A 16191-nucleotide genomic window follows, 5' to 3' on the forward strand; every position below is an offset into this window, starting at 1 on the left:
CAAAGAAGGGCAGTATTAGGCTTGGGAATGGCAGAATTTTTAAATATGTCCTCTAGGAAAGAGTAAGGCCACTGACACACAGGTGGAAGAAGGAGTGAATGCAATGTCTAAGTTCAGCCTTCTGTCCCTTGGGTGGGTCACCAATGTCATGAGTTAGTTCCACTGTGAACCAGTAAGAAAGTCAAAGTTGTTTTTGTTTTATTTTGTTTTATGTGTTTTTTTTTTAATTGCACTAACTGTATATAATCATGGCACTTAAAACAAATAGTCCAGAGTCCTAAGCTAGACAATCTGTGGAGAACAACACTATTGCAACCAATTACTGTCTTAAAATTCAAAGTACCTAAATTCAAACCATAGCATTTTTAAGATAATCTAGTGCCTAGCGTGACAAGATAGCATTTTGGGGGAGGATGATCAAAACCTGAACATAGAACTTCTCTCTGAAATATATCCATACACCGCCAGTTCTGTTACTAATACATCATAAAACACAGGCTAAGGCAGCACTGGTCTAGCAGACTTTATAATTATAGAGACCTCCATGGGTCAGCTGTGCGCCACTCTTAGCCCTGCCACATCCGGCCACCAAGCTCTGAGGAGCACAATTTTAAAAGCACCAGCCTGGAGCTTCATAATTTTAATGGACCCTGAAGTAAAATTTTATTGGTACCGAACCCTGGTCTCTTCAAACATAAATTTAAAAAATATATGCTATTTTTGTTGTTTTATTAGCTATCTTAATGACGTCGACAGAATCACAGCTCCTGAATATGTCCCGAATGAGCAAGATGTGCTACATTCGCGAGTCAAAACAACTGGAATCATTGAAACTCAATTCTCCTTTAAAGATTTGCATTTCAGGTATGCACTATGTCTTTTCTAACCATCTACAAAAGTAGTCAATATTTTTTCACAGAGAAAGGTCTAACCTGTTTCTGAGCTTGGGCTTAGGAAGAATGCTTGGGTATTCTTCCCAAGCTTTGTTCACTCTCAGTACCACTTTCTCTTACTGCTTTCCTATGCCCTTACACCCTATCCCTCATCCTAAGCCCCATATCCTCCTCAAAGAAAAATGCCTTGTCTTGACTAGGTGGGAGCTCGATTTCATTTTCCTCTTGAAACTGATATCCTACTTTGAAAATGAGAGAGAGAGAGAGAGAAGGAGAGAAAGAAATTATATTTTAATAAAATTTAAGTAACAGGTGCCACAGATACGATGTCCTTTGCCCTCCAATCTCCCATTTGCCTGAAATATTCTTATTCATATCCTTAATTTAAAAAATGCAAATAACTGAGAGAACTATTTGAATGTGATGCTATTTACTGAAGTAACAAGACCTATTTTATAAGTATGGTTTGGGTATGAAAATGAGTCCACTAATTTTATTGCTGTCACATTACCAAGACCTTTCTAGAAATGCAAAACCACTCACTTACTATACCAAGAAATGGAAATCCAAACTGTAATATTATAAAATGTCATGAGACTTAAGTACCTCTCCCTGTGGATTGTGGATAAGATGGACTATTAAACATTAAAACCAGGCTCCAGATGTACCACTTAATAAAATGAAAAAAATAATTAAAAATGCAATAAACTCATTCATGTATGCAAACGGGGAATTTTTTTTAAAGTAGAAAAATGAAACAAAAGTGACATGGATTATCTGCATCCATTTGTGAAGCAAAACTTACTTCAGTGGGATAAAAGCTTTAAAAAAAAATTTTTTTTTTTTATTAACATTGCCGAATCAGATTATCTGCTTAGACTTGATGTTACATAGATAGCCAGGGTATTTTCAAGTTAATATCACAGAAAGCTCTTCAAAATTTACACCTGAATTTCAAGTCCACAAATAGTTAATTTTCTGACAGATGAGACAAAGATCAAACCAGGATAAAGGGACTGCTAAGATTTGGATCAACATATACTCTTGGCAAATGTAAGCAGTTTGTCTTCGGTCCTGTCATGGCCATAGTGCAATTCCTCTTTGGCAACAACCTTCTCCACACTCCTGGTTTTTTATCCAGTTTCTAAGGTTTTCCTATGGGAATCCAAGTCCAATTGCTTAGCTCCTCTGCCCCTCCTAAGCCTGTCAAAGCATTACACAAACTAATAGAATTTTCTGGAGTTTAAACAGGATCATGGACCAGTTATGAAAATTAATATCACGTACTGAATACCTAGAAGTTGACAACTCCAGTCAGCCTATGCAACACCAATTTGGTATCTTCTCAGAAATAGTCACTATCATAAATTACCTGCTGTATATATCTCTTCCTTGAACGTTCTAAACCTTAGGGCCTTTGCACTTGCTGTTCTTTTTGCCTAAATTGCTCTCTCTGATACTAGATCTCTGCAAAGACTGTCTCCTTATCATTAAGTTCCAAAATGAGTTGCCATCTCCTCATGGAACCTTGATCATTCTGTCTACCATCCCTGTGTATACTTGTCACTACTAAACAATAGTGTCCTGGTAAGCCTATCAGTTGGCTTTCTGGGACAGGGGGAGAAGGAAGGCCTGACATGCAGTCCCTGAAGATCCCCTTGGTATAAAAATACTGTAACAATGGCTAACTGCAACCTAGCAATGAGAAGTCACTAAATGTAATACTGGGAAGAAACACAAAGAGCTCTCACTTCCCATACCAACGTGAGGCAGTGCCTTTACAAGATTGAAATATCATGCTATTTTGCTCCAAAAACAAAAACAAAACCCTTACTAATGTATGAAATTGACTTCTTTGTTTGTTTCTGTTTCTGTCTTAAATGCTCCGAGCTCCCGGAGGGTAGGAGCCATGTCTCTACAGTACCATCTCCTGTGATTATCATGGTGGCTAGCACAGAGTAGGCTTACAGTTGATTTTTGCCAGATGAATAAACGTGCTAGGCCAATCACTGTATGGGCCCTAGTTGTACACATTCTTTGAACCGAGCATTGCTGCTCCTATGTTAGACAAAGAGCCCCAAAATGGAGGCTCAAATGAGGTGAAAGATTTCCCCAAGATCATACATAGAGGCACTATGTAGGTTAGAACACATCTTTCTAACTTCCAAGACCACACTTCTTACACTGAGTATCTCTGTGGGCCACGAGGTAAACTGGCAGAAACCATTCTTTCTTCCGTAGAATAAGTGTTCCTTCCAATGTTTTTGGTCCTTCGTAATTCCCTTGAGAGAGAAGAGGGAACAGGGAATAAAACAGCCTGTTGGGTAGCTGTCTAGGAGTTGGCAGGCTCTGGTACCTTCGGATATCTGTGCTTCTGAAACCAAGGGACATGATGACTGCCAGTGAGCATCCCAAACCTCAGATAGTCACGTTCATTTTCTGGAACATCTATTTCTCTCAGTACCAAATAATATTAATAAAATTTAAAAAATTATATTCTGAGCATAACTGCATTTGCATTAGTTTTTTTAAAAAAAATAAAACCTTATTTTAAAGATATGTATCCTCATAATACATCTCATCAGATTATACTTCTAAACCCCCATTGGTCCATCATCATTTTTCTGTCCTTCTGTGGTTTGTGAGGCACTGAGTCCTATAGGCAGGGGATTGCCTATGCTACTTTCATATCCCACTGGCCCTTACGAAGGAATAGGAAAGGTCTTCTAATTCTCTATTGACAGCATCAAGGCTGAAATAGAAGGTGTTTGGGAACTGGATTGTAAAGTCAAGTTAGGACTTCTTTTGCCATAACATTTTCTATGCTACCCAATGGTGACCTCTTTGCCATTCTTTTATTTATTTTTTTTTAAAGATTTTATTTATTTATTTGACAGAGAGAAATCACAAGTAGATGGAGAGGCAGGCAGAGAGAAAGAGAGGGAAGCAGGCTCTCTGCTGAGCAGAGAGCCGATGCGGGACTCGATCCCAGGACCCTGAGATCATGACCTGAGCCGAAGGCAGTGGCCTAACCCACTGAGCCACCCAGGCGCCCCTCTTTGCCATTCTTAAGACAGGTTTTTAACTCTTGGGGCACCTGGGTGGCTGAGTTGGTTAAGCATCTGCCTTTGGCTCAGGTCATGATCCTGGATCTCAGGATCTAGCCCCACATCAGGCTCCCTGCTCAGTGGGGAACCTGCCCCTCCCTTTGCCCCATATTCTACTTGTGCTCTCTCTCTCATATAAATGAATAAAATCTTTAAAAAAAAAACCAAGATAGGTTTTTAGCTCTTTTGTTTGAATAGGTATTGTTTTTCCTCCTGCTCAAAAGGATTTGTTATTTAAAAGGCATCTTCTATAAGGAATGGAGAATATTAATTACTCACTCAAATGCAGAGATTTCCTCTAAACACAAATATTTAAACAATGGAATTTGGAAAATATTTAAATTTTGCTACAAAATATAAAAAAGGCAACTCTTCTTTCTTAAGGAACTATTTAAAACCACTTACTTACATTTTTAAGTTTAGTCACAGCAACTGAGATATATTAATCCCTTAATAAATTCCTACAGTTAAATCACTTTTTTTTTGAAGGGCTGAATAGGATTATCTATAAGTGCACAGAATTTTGTAGTATAAAATTTGGTAGTATTTCAAAATAGAAAGTACAAAAATAAGATACCTTCCTACTTCATTTCAGTAAGTGCCTAAGATATTAAAATATATTGCATTAGCATTGATTTGTATTCACATAGCATACATCATCCTATGATTATTTAAAACTAAAGATTTAATTTGCATATTAAATTAGAGAACTCTAGAATTTTAAATAGGAACATCAAAATAAAAAATTCTCTCTGCCAATATACTATATCATCTTCCTGTATCACCTAATTTAATGGAAATTACCTTAGTGTTCTTATCAAACCAGAACTCCAACTGCCAAACATAAAAGAAATTATCTTCATACATGTTAAAGTACTAGTAAATGGAAAATACAAGTGTGAGCTCTTTTATTTGTCATAAAATAATTCCTTAGGACAAAGAACTTAAAGATTTATAAGGCTTTATCAAACAATTATAGAAAAGTCACTTCCTAATTGTTCCACAATTACACAAGAGAATTATAAAGACATAAAGCTATGAGGAAGTCAAAGAAGAGAAGTCAGCAACTATTATAATGTGAAGCTTTAGGTTTTGTAAGTTCAACATAACTATTTCCAACAATGTTCGAGTAGATCTATGATATAACATGAATTATAATTTTCTTGAATTCTAAATTGATCATGTGCATTGGTTTCCTTTATTGTGGGTGTATAAGTCAGCTTAGGAGTAAGTCTGATTGTCTACCCAAGTGCTAGACTGTTTGACATAAAACCATAGAACTCAACAACTTTCCCAATTGTTTAAAATAGACTACACAACTCAAATGCTGACTATAAAGCCATAAAACTCTGATACCTTGCCCTCTATTAATGCCATGGATAGTTTAACAAATAATCAATGTTCAGCTGTCACTTGAAAGCCTTGCCTGTGGATTTTTAGCTGTATAGTACAACTTGGGCATTTAAAAAGTTTTTTTTTTTTAAACAATTCTAACTGAACTATCAGACTTAATAAGGAAATATGTATAACCAAACAAATAAGTAAAATAAAACTTCTTCACCCAAACGAGAATTGCACATTTCATTCAATATCATTAATGCTCTGGTTACTTTTACTACTCAAGGAATCAAGGGTATTCAATCTATATCACGCATATGTTTACTTGATTAATTGTCCCTGTAGATCTGACCAATCCAAATGTCAGTTAGTGAAAAAGCATGTTTTTCTCTGATTTCTCCATTTGTTTTTCACAAATTGGTCATGATGGAATATACATGTATTCATATTCATGTTTATTCATATACATTCTTACATATATTTTTTAGATCAGAGAACATCGATTCAATGAAATATGTTAGAAAAGACTTCTACTTCGGAAATCTCTAAAATGTTTCTAGGTTTTAATGCTTTATACCTCTAAAATAAACCCAAAATTAAAATTTAGAGGAAGAGGTCAAAGTGAAGAGGGATGTGTGAAAAGAAATTACTACAATAGCAGCAAAACAACACGTAACTTCTTAGAGCTAACATAATATCCAGTAGACTGAGTATAAGAGCAGAACTTACACAATAAGGTGTTGGTCTGATTTGCTAATGGACATTTCAATTCTGTTATGGCAAATGGCATTAGAGCAATATTCTATGCTCCTTGGCCCTTTGTCTCTAACTTCAACCTGAGCACATGCACATAGATACACATCACTGTTTATTAAGTGAGTCATAAAATGAGAAGCTAACTAACATGCTATCTAAGACTTTGAAAAGCCATTTTATCAATATGACAAGACCCTCAGAGAACAAATCTTTGTCTTTCCTTCCTCAGGAGAAAGCTATGCCTATTGAAACATGTTTACTGAAGGCTGCATGATAAATTAAAAGAACAGTGGGCTAAGGGTTATATTACACATTATGCCCCTCACTTAATGTATATATTTACCTGAAGAGGAGAATAGATACCCTTACGCAAGGATGTTAATGTCAACAGTAGGCTGTGAAGAAGCTGAATGATCAGAGAAAGCCAGGAGAGAGCCAGCGAGATTGCTAGGCTTGCTCTGAATTTCATCTCAAAGATTTTCCAAACATTCTCTTTCTTGGGAAAGCCATTTGAGATTACATTGTAGAAAAGAAAAACATGGAAACCACATGAAGTTTCTGTTCTTCCCTTTTCCTGGTGAGTTTAAATTCCCCTCAGAGTTCATAAATTGGTAATACCCATATCTTGATAATTATTATTGTTTTCATTGCAAGGGACTCCCTGCAATTTTTTTTTTTCTGATTTAACACTATTGACATGAGCACAATAAGGTTATCTTCTTTGAGATAAAATATTTGATCACTGTGCCAGGAATATGAGAAAGGAATATTCTACTAATAGAACATCTTCAGATTTATAAATTTTGAATATAATCTAATTGAAAATATAAAAGTAATTAAAAAGAGAAATCATCAGATGGATGGAGATAGCTTACTTAGTAAGCCATAAGAGCAGAGGAAAAGAGGCTCAAAAAGAAAAGCTAGTTAGACAAGCCCAAGTCCTATCTATCTGGTGGAGAAAACTTAACCAAGGTGTTCTGGAGTTTGGTTCCTATAGCAATAGCATTTCTACTGTGGAAATTGAATTTTGAGTTCTCTTAGCACTCATTCTATTCATCCAGCAACTTGTGTCCTCATTTGTGATTAGTTAGTTCTCCATTGTGGGATGCCCACGATGGAAGCAGACCTTGAAGAGAGGACTAGGATGAAAGAGGAAACAAGAATTAAGGAGATACATGATCAAATCTAGTGGGTGGAGATACAATGGGTGGTTTTAGTTCAAAAGCTTACCAGGAGTTTAAACCTAAGGATGCATATTCAATCTTCAACACACCAAAATCCACAAGTTAATATATCTTTGTTTGATCACAGTATCACATTCCTTTGCCAACAAATGATCCATCATGTATCTGTCTATGACCAAATGGGGAATATACACAACACCTAGAATTCTGACAGTCTATACTATCACCATTAAAATCATGGAACAAAATACCTGGGAAGGGGAGTTTTACATTTTTGCCCAGTTTGACAACACATAGAACTACTGTCTGAACTAGAAGAAGGACAGACTCTACAGCAAAGGTAATTCCAGCCCACTGATGAGAGTTTAAGAGTTTTCAAGCTAACTGTGGACACTAGGTATTAACTGAGGACCTCTGGCCCAAGTAAATGAAGTTACACTTGATGAGCTCATAACAAAGCTTCATGATTATACCCACAGCACCTATCATGCCGCTTGGTGCATAACAGCCTCCACAATTATTACTTGAATTAATACACCTTGGGCAAGTGGCTTTATTAAAAATAAAAATCACAATTGTCTTGCCTTATGAGTTTATAGTTTAAAATTTGAGTCAATTGTTGTAGCTTACTCACATGCTTGGCAAATAAACTCTCACTCGGTGTGTTAAATTAAGATTAAGACATTATAATTGGTGGGAACTCATGGAGTTAAAAGTCATAATCTAAACTATTTCCATTTGGATTACATTTTATAATTTCAACTAAGCTATAGATAAAATGATTTTTCAAAGTCTGAAAAAAATACTAAAAATACTAAAATACTAAGATTACTTTTATAGATCAACAAAATATTTGACTAAAATTTAAAGGCCTGACTGCATATTAATTATCTTTGTTTCCATAAGAGTCTTAACTCATTTTCAAAAATTAAATGGTTTATATAATAATATAACCTTAAATTCAAAATTCTGTTTTCTTCTCCATTTATATTACAAGTCTGAAACTGCAAAGGATTTGGCATTAGCAGTACCTATAATAGTGTTTGTTGATACTGGATTTAAATTTCCAAAGCACCTAACTACTGAACTCTTCAACATTATCTTGAGTATTGTTAGCATCTCCTTTTTCAATTTTGCATCGGGGTGCATTTGTGTGTGTGTGTGTGTGTGTGTATACACATACAAATTGAGGAATTCACTTCTATATGTCTGTTCTCTACCTGGTTCACACATCAAGTGGAAAGTAGTTGAATGGACTCTATGATGTATTCTACTTTTGATTATCTTCACCAAGTCAACTAATTGGAATTTATTATCCCAGGTACAGTTAATGCCTTTGAAATCTCTGTACAGTCTGGATGTTTCTCGGTAATTAACATGTTGTGGTTAAACTATTATGAAAGCCCCATAATTTCTTTTTCTGCTTCTAGTCTCTTATCAAATCTATCTTCTGGACTCAGATCAAAGTGACCTAACATAACAACAAGCAAACAAACAATGTTAATTCTCTGCCCCCAAATCTCCCATAATTCCCCCACTGATGGCTATATAAATGTCATCTTCTCGTGTAATACAAAAGACTTAGTTAATCTATTTCAGGGCTAATATGCCAGGTTTGCTCCCACCTGCTCAAATCCTTTGCTCTTGCTGTTTCTTCTGCTGTCTCTCCCTGAAACGTTTTCCTAGACATTCACTTGGCTTAGTCCCTCAACACCTTAAGCTTTTAATTAGCAGTTTCCAGTTAGTTTAGTTCAAATTATGACCTATCCTTACACTCCTTGCATGTCTCTATCCTAAGTCTGTTCACAAACACCACACAACAAGCCCCACCACCAACACTGCCACCACGTAGACTAGAAGCTTCTTGAGGTTGAATCTCTAATGCTTGGCATGATCAATAAATATTCTTTGAATAAATGAATAATTAAGCCATTTATCGCAATGGTTTTACTTAAGTTTTCACGTTCCCAAAAATATACATTATGTGCTTACCCCAGACATGCCATGTTCTTCATTTCTTGATGACTGGCACATGCACTTGATAACTAGCCCCCCCACCCCGACCCCGTCCTATTAACACCATCGTATAACGCAATCCTTTCTCAGAAAGAAAGTGATGTGAGAGAAAGTAAATGGAGATGGGGAGAGACACAATTCACATCAGTTCAAGGCACCTTCCTTGTGAACACTGTGACAGACGCTGACTGTAAGACCTGTGAGGTGAGAATGAGGCAGGGTCACGTCATGAATAAAGGAGTCGTGTCACCTGGGAAGGAGATGGGTTGTGCCAAAGTCCTGAAGCTGCAAAAAGTTAGGATTAAGAGCTTGAAGAGTAGCCTTATGATCAGATTATATGAAAGAGGAAAGTAGTATGAACTAAGGTGGGAAAAGTAAGCAGGAACCAAAATTGCCAGAGCCTCAAGGGTCATCAGACCAGCCTGTGTGTGGTTTGATGGCTGACAAGCCCAAGGAAAGTCACAGAACTCTGGCCATGGCTGTGCTGAGAAATGTCGGTGGCTTGTACAAGAGAAGGGGCTTAGAGAGAAGTGCATGAATTGGGAACTGCATTTTGCATGGGTATTATGTGGAGGTTAAGGGAAAGGAAGGTGTTAAGAATAACTCCTAGTTTCTTTACTGAGTTCCTAGGTCCATGAGGGTGACTTTAACCAAAATACTAACACTTTTACCAAAATACTAACACATTTTCAAACACCTCTTCTGATTCAGTTCTAAGATGACTCAGGCTGACTTGGGTTTTCCTCTGAGCTCACATTTTACCTTGTGGATTACTCTATTTATTATATAGTACCAAACATCTGGGTGGGCCAGTCAGTGAAGTGTCCAACAGATGATTTCAGCTGGGGTCATGAACTCAGGGTCATGGGATTAAACCCCTGTTGGGCTCTATGCTTGGCAAGGAGTCTGCTTGAGATTCCCTCTCCCTCTGCCCCTCCCCTCACTTTCTCTCTTTCTCTCAAATAAATATAATCTATTAAGATAAAAGATTATTTATCATATAATCCTATAACATATTGTATTTCTCTCTCCAAGACAGCAGGCTCTTTGAAGGTAGTGACCATATCTTTTCATCTTTCTGTTGGTAGGCCTAACACAGTGCCCCACACAGAAAATGAAAATGTAATTGAATGAATGAATGAATGAATGTAGGAAGAACTAAGAGAAGAAGCAAGAATCAGAGTATCAGAACTCTGTTAGCTTCCAATCTTTTTGTAGGTTCTGTTCATTTAAGACTATGCATAGACTTTTTTTAAATTTTAGTTCTGGTACAGTTAATATCCAGTGTTCTATTAGCTTTAGGTGTACAACATAGTGACACAACACATCCACACTATGCATAGACTTGGGCCAAAAATCTCTTGAGTCTAGTAAATTTCTTACTAAAAATACCAATCGCTAAAAATTGCCCAGTCCCTCAAAGTCAGTATGTGATTTTCTCTAACTTGCATGAATACCAAAAAAAGAAAAAAAAGAAAAGAAAAAAAAAAAAGACAAACTCTTTTTCTGTAGTCCTTGAGCTGTAAATTGGCCAAAGAAAATATTTTATAATCAATAAAAATCAAAAGATTATCTTTTGAAGATTTAAGAGTGTTCATTTATAGTTCTAAAAGTTAACATTAATGTGACTTTTGGTGGGTATGTCTAAGACTTGTTATCCTATTTTCATTTTTTTTAAAGAATGTTTGATGTAGGAGGACAGAGATCTGAGAGAAAGAAATGGATTCACTGCTTTGAAGGCGTTACATGTATTATATTTTGTGCTGCTCTCAGTGCCTACGACATGGTCCTAGTGGAAGACGGGGAAGTGGTGAGTCTCAAAGGAAAATACAGTCAGGGTAAAACAAACAAACAAACAAACAAACCCCAAGCATATGTGCTTCTCAATGTTACTACCATATTCCCCAGCTAGGGGAAGATCTTCCAAACATAGATGTTACTTCTCAAGTCTTGCTTTTTAATGCTCGATGTTAATATTTTGCAAATAATAATGCTACACATTCTCACCTTTATACCTAATAGAACAGAATGCATGAAAGCCTTCACCTGTTCAACAGTATCTGTAATCACAAGTACTTTGCAACCACCTCCATTGTCCTGTTTCTCAATAAAAAAGATCTCTTTCAAGAAAAAGTAACCAAAGTGCATCTTAGTGTCTGCTTTCCAGAATACACTGGTAAGATACTTTAATTCCATATAAATTCTTATATACACCTATATTTTCCTATCTTCATCTTGACAGGTAACATTTATCAAGTTGAGGCTTATGATAATTGCTTGAGTCATGTGTATGATCCAAACTGGAAGAAATCTTACAGTGAAATAGGAAACCCTCTCAACACTGTTGGCATTAAAGCAAAGCTCTAAGGAATAAATGGGAGATTAGGTGGGCCAGCGCTGCTGCTCTATGTATTAAACACTGCAAACTATATTAACTTAAACATTATAAATAATATATTTCAAATTGGCATTTTTTTTTTAAGATTTATTTTATTCGAGAGAGAGAGAGAGAAAGAGTCAAGTGCTGGAGAGGTGGAGTCTTAAGCAAACTCTGCACTGAGTGGGGAGCCTGACGCGAGGCCTCGTCTCAAGACTCTGAGATCATGACCTGAGCTGAAACCAAGAGTCAGACACCCAGCTGACTGTGCCACCCAGATGCCCCCACCAAAATGACATTTTTTTATGTACTTCCTAATGAAACTTTAAAATGCAGTTGTTTTTCAAAGTCTGAATTAAGTTTCCTGAGGGATGGTCTCAATGATTTTTGAGAATAGTGACATTTTCTCTTTCCAGCTTTCATTTTCCAGTTTTCCTAGGGCCTAGAATTTTAGTGCTAATCCTATTAATGACTATAAATATCAGGTTCTGTCAGTAGTTTTTTTTTTTTTTCTTCAGAGATAGGTTTGTTGTTGTTGTTGTTTTGTATATAGTTACATCTCTGTTAATGAAATTGTGTGTAAGATGGAAATACTTATGATTTAAATGACAAATAGGATGCCTGGGTGGCTCATTTGGTTAAGTGTCTGCCTTTGGCACAGGTTATGATCTCCGGGTCCTGGATGGAGCCCCACATCAGCTCCCAGCTGAGTGGGGAGCCTGCTTCTCCCTCTCCCGCTGCCCCTCCCCCCATTCATGTGCATGCTCACTCTCTCAAATAAATAAAATCTTCTAAAAAAATAAAAATAAATTTTAAAAAACACAAATAGAAGCTAATTCTACTACTTTGCTTTATGGGTAGCCCAGATGTTTCTAGAAGCATGGCAGTCTGTCATAGTAGCTATTTATGCTAATCTAAAACTAGTGCTTCTATCTTCCTTCTAGCTTTGTAAATATTAATTATATGTTAACACATTTATCATGTGATTAAATATAATCATGATTCCATTTTGAATAATACAAACTACATATAGACTCAGTAAAGCTCTGTATGTTTTCTTTTAACTAATAGGCTTATTTCTTAGAGCAGTTTTTGGTTTTCAGGACAAATGAATGGAAAATGAGAGTTCTATTCCCTCTCTAGTCAGCTTCCCATTTCTCTTATCATTAACATTTTGCATTGAGGTGGTGTATTTGTTACAATTGACTAACAGTTATTGATACATTATAACTAAAGTCCATAGTTTATTAGGGGCACTCTGTGTCATGCAGTTCTGTGTGTTTTGCAAATTCATGTCATGTCCCCATCATTACAGTAACATATAGCCTCACTGCCATAAAAATCAACTGTGTTCCACTATAAATCAGTGCTTTACCCCTCCACTCCAAATTGTGGCAACCTCTGATCATTTTACTCCATCTATAGTTGTACTCTTTCCAGAATGTCATAGAGCTGTAATCGTACAATATATGGCATTTTCTGACAGACTCTTTTCATTATAAAATGCTATATGCATTTAAATTTCCTTCATGTCTTTTCATGGGTTGATAGTCCATTTCTATTTACTATTGAATAGTATTTCATTCCATAAAGCATTTTTTTCCTCTTTCATCTATCGAAAGACATCTCAGTTACTTCCAATTTTTGACAATTATGAATAAGGCTGCTATAAATATAGTATACACTGTGCTATAAAGTGTATGGTAAGACTCTGTTTAGCTTTGTAAGAAACTGCCCAACTGCCTTCCAAAGTGGCTATACCATTTGGAGTTCCTGTGGCTCCACATCTTTGGCAGCATTTGGTGTTCTGTTAATGTTTTGGATTTTAGCCACTCTACACGGTTTTAAAGACAGTCCCTCGTGGAATTTTTCTCCTAGTTACAATGAAGTGAGGAACAATAATCTTATCTCCATGGAAAATCTTCATGCTGCTTCCCTCTCCTATGTTAGGTTCCCTCAAAGTATATTCTGTTGTAAAACCATCAACACAAGTCATTTTTAGCTGCCTTGTGTTTCTAGCATTTGTATTTTATTTCTTCCTTTCTCAGTTGATCCATGTGATTCCGGTGACAATGGTAACCATTCCCAACTGTCCCCCTCCCCCACCCCTTCCCCAGAACTCTCCATCTAGCTCTACTAAAGCATCAGTCAGGAGCAGCTCTCTCTAGTTCTACACATGCCATCTCAACTCCTCTGTTCGATCAGCAACATAGTCCATAATCTGACCTATACCATCCATTCTACTTGATCTGCTGTAATTCTTCTGCAAAAATCTGTCCTTTCCATCCAACTCAACACTCCAAGGTGCACATTTGATCTTGAACCTGACCCTCAAGTCTAGTGACTCAGACCATTCTCACTCCCACTTTTTGGCATTCAGTCAAACTACTTCCTTCTCTCTTTTAGCTACCCCTCAAGATCCAGCTCAAACATCACCTCGCTCCACTCATCTACAATTTCTATTCTTTTAGTTCATATGAAAACTCACACACCCCCATGTACACAGATACATGCACGGCCTTTGTCATATATATAGACTTCATTGCTCATTTATGTATATATGTTAGTATTTTTATTGTATTTTAATCAAGTAAAGGCCCCCACTGAGACAAGCATAGTTCCCAGCACAAATTTAATATCGCATAAATCCTGGATAACTGATCTTTGCTTTCTTGACTTTTTTAACACTGAGTATATCAAACAGCAGCACACAAAGTAAAATCCTAAAACTTAATGACATTTCTAATATTATTGCTTTTAAAATGCAATTAACATTTCTTTCTTTTCTTTTTTTAATAAGGACCAAATACATTTGAAGATGCAGGGAACTACATCAAAAACCAGTTTCTAGACCTGAATTTAAAGAAAGAAGATAAGGAAATTTATTCCCACATGACCTGTGCTACAGATACCCAAAATGTCAAGTTCGTGTTTGATGCAGTTACAGATATAATAATCAAAGAGAATCTAAAAGACTGTGGGCTTTTCTAATCAATCTGTTCTTTCTTCCACTCATGTACACTTTTCAAGATACAAAAGGAAAGGTGCTGTGTGATGTGCTTAGTTTTAACAGTTTAGTGTTCTAAAGCAAAAACTTTTCATACAAAAAAATTACATATTCTTAGCTATATCTGGGTAGGTTTCAGTTTCTCTGGGACACTGATTTTCATGTCCTTGGATCTGAAAATGTACATTTTCAGATTGTTTTCAGATTGTAATATGTAGCAGTACATATCAATGACAGTGAGTTTGCTTGGTAGAAAATTTCTGTATTGCGATCCATTTCGAATCATAGAACAATGACAAATGCAAGGTATTCTGTATTATTTCATTGGCCACATTTTGAGAGGCATTTTTACTGATATGTAACTGTGCCTGTACTATAAAGACTATTCATTATTGGTCAATTCCTCCTAATGAGTAAGTTGCTAATGAAATGTTCACTAAACATGTACTTGTTGATGGGAAATTCCATATGCAAAAGAAACACATGCAATTTTACCTGCTACATTTTTCTGAGAGAAAAAGTCATTCGTGCTGAATTTACCCTTAGAATTGGAGATCTTAACAATTTACCTTTTTATACCAGCCTAGTGGAAAAATGGGACCGTCTGCAAACAACAGTCCCACATCTTGCTCCACAGTGACATGGAACATTACTACAACTGATGGTTGAGGGGCAACTACTTTAGACTGCAAGAGAGAAAAATAACTCAGTTTCTTGGCATTTAGTACGTTTTGGTTTTGTGAATAAGAAGTAGGAAGTTAAGAGTAATTAGGAGATTTTGTAGGAAAGAAACATTGAGCTTCTATGTTAGTACTGTATGGTCCATTCTAAATGTCTGACTGCATGCTAATGGGCAAGCCTACTTTTTAAAAGTTAATTTGGTGTTTTACAAACCAAATCATGTCATTTGCAAACAAAAAAGATGACCTTTCTTTTTTAAAATATATGTACCACTTAACAATTTATCCTTTTCAAGTAGGTCTCAATATTGTTCACTCTCTATCCTGGTAGAAGGGGTACATAGATTAGAATAGTAGGTCAGTACATGAGACTTAGAACTACCCTGAAAAGAGAGCTAATTGGTGTTTTACCAACTAAATTAGGAAAACAGAAATTAAGCAATTTGCCAATCTGTAGCTCAGATGGATTTCAATAGTTCTGTCTCAGGGACACTTCTTTCTGTTTGTGTAACATTTCCTTTCTAAACACTTAGGAATGATCACGATTCAATAAATAGCCTTGACTGGAGCTTTTCTGGCTTTACTTTAAAAAACACAAAGGAGTTATCAACAAATACAATCCAATAAAAATGTCATAGTAAGAAAAATTAATTGGAAATTTTTGCAGAATATAAATCATTAAGGAGCCTAAGATAGCAAGGACCAAAAAAGGCAAAACACTGAGTTCAAGAATTGAATAAAATTTTCTGGCTAAGAACCAATAATCTATATGACAAAACCCCAACATTTTGGCAGGAGATATTCAATGCTAAGAGATACTAAATTAAGATCAC

At 36.1% G+C, this 16191-nt stretch overlaps 1 protein-coding gene across 1 annotated transcript in view; it reads left to right on the forward strand.

Moving 5' to 3' along the window:
- GNAT3 (G protein subunit alpha transducin 3) overlaps positions 1 to 14662 on the forward strand; it is a gene marked incomplete at both ends in the record, with an annotated part of 54463 nt that extends 39801 nt beyond the window's left edge. Inside the window, 4 exons of the mRNA XM_082692718.1 lie at positions 736 to 864; positions 10975 to 11104; positions 11317 to 11470; positions 14472 to 14662. Coding sequence (XP_082548844.1) covers positions 736 to 864; positions 10975 to 11104; positions 11317 to 11470; positions 14472 to 14662 — 604 coding nt within the window. The remainder of the gene's footprint in view (positions 1 to 735; positions 865 to 10974; positions 11105 to 11316; positions 11471 to 14471) is intronic.
- Between the last annotated feature and the right edge of the window lie 1529 nt (positions 14663 to 16191).

The sequence above is a fragment of the Mustela nivalis genome, assembly GCF_964662115.1.
Source record: "Mustela nivalis genome assembly, chromosome: 12".
Classification (NCBI taxonomy): domain Eukaryota; kingdom Metazoa; phylum Chordata; class Mammalia; order Carnivora; family Mustelidae; genus Mustela; species Mustela nivalis.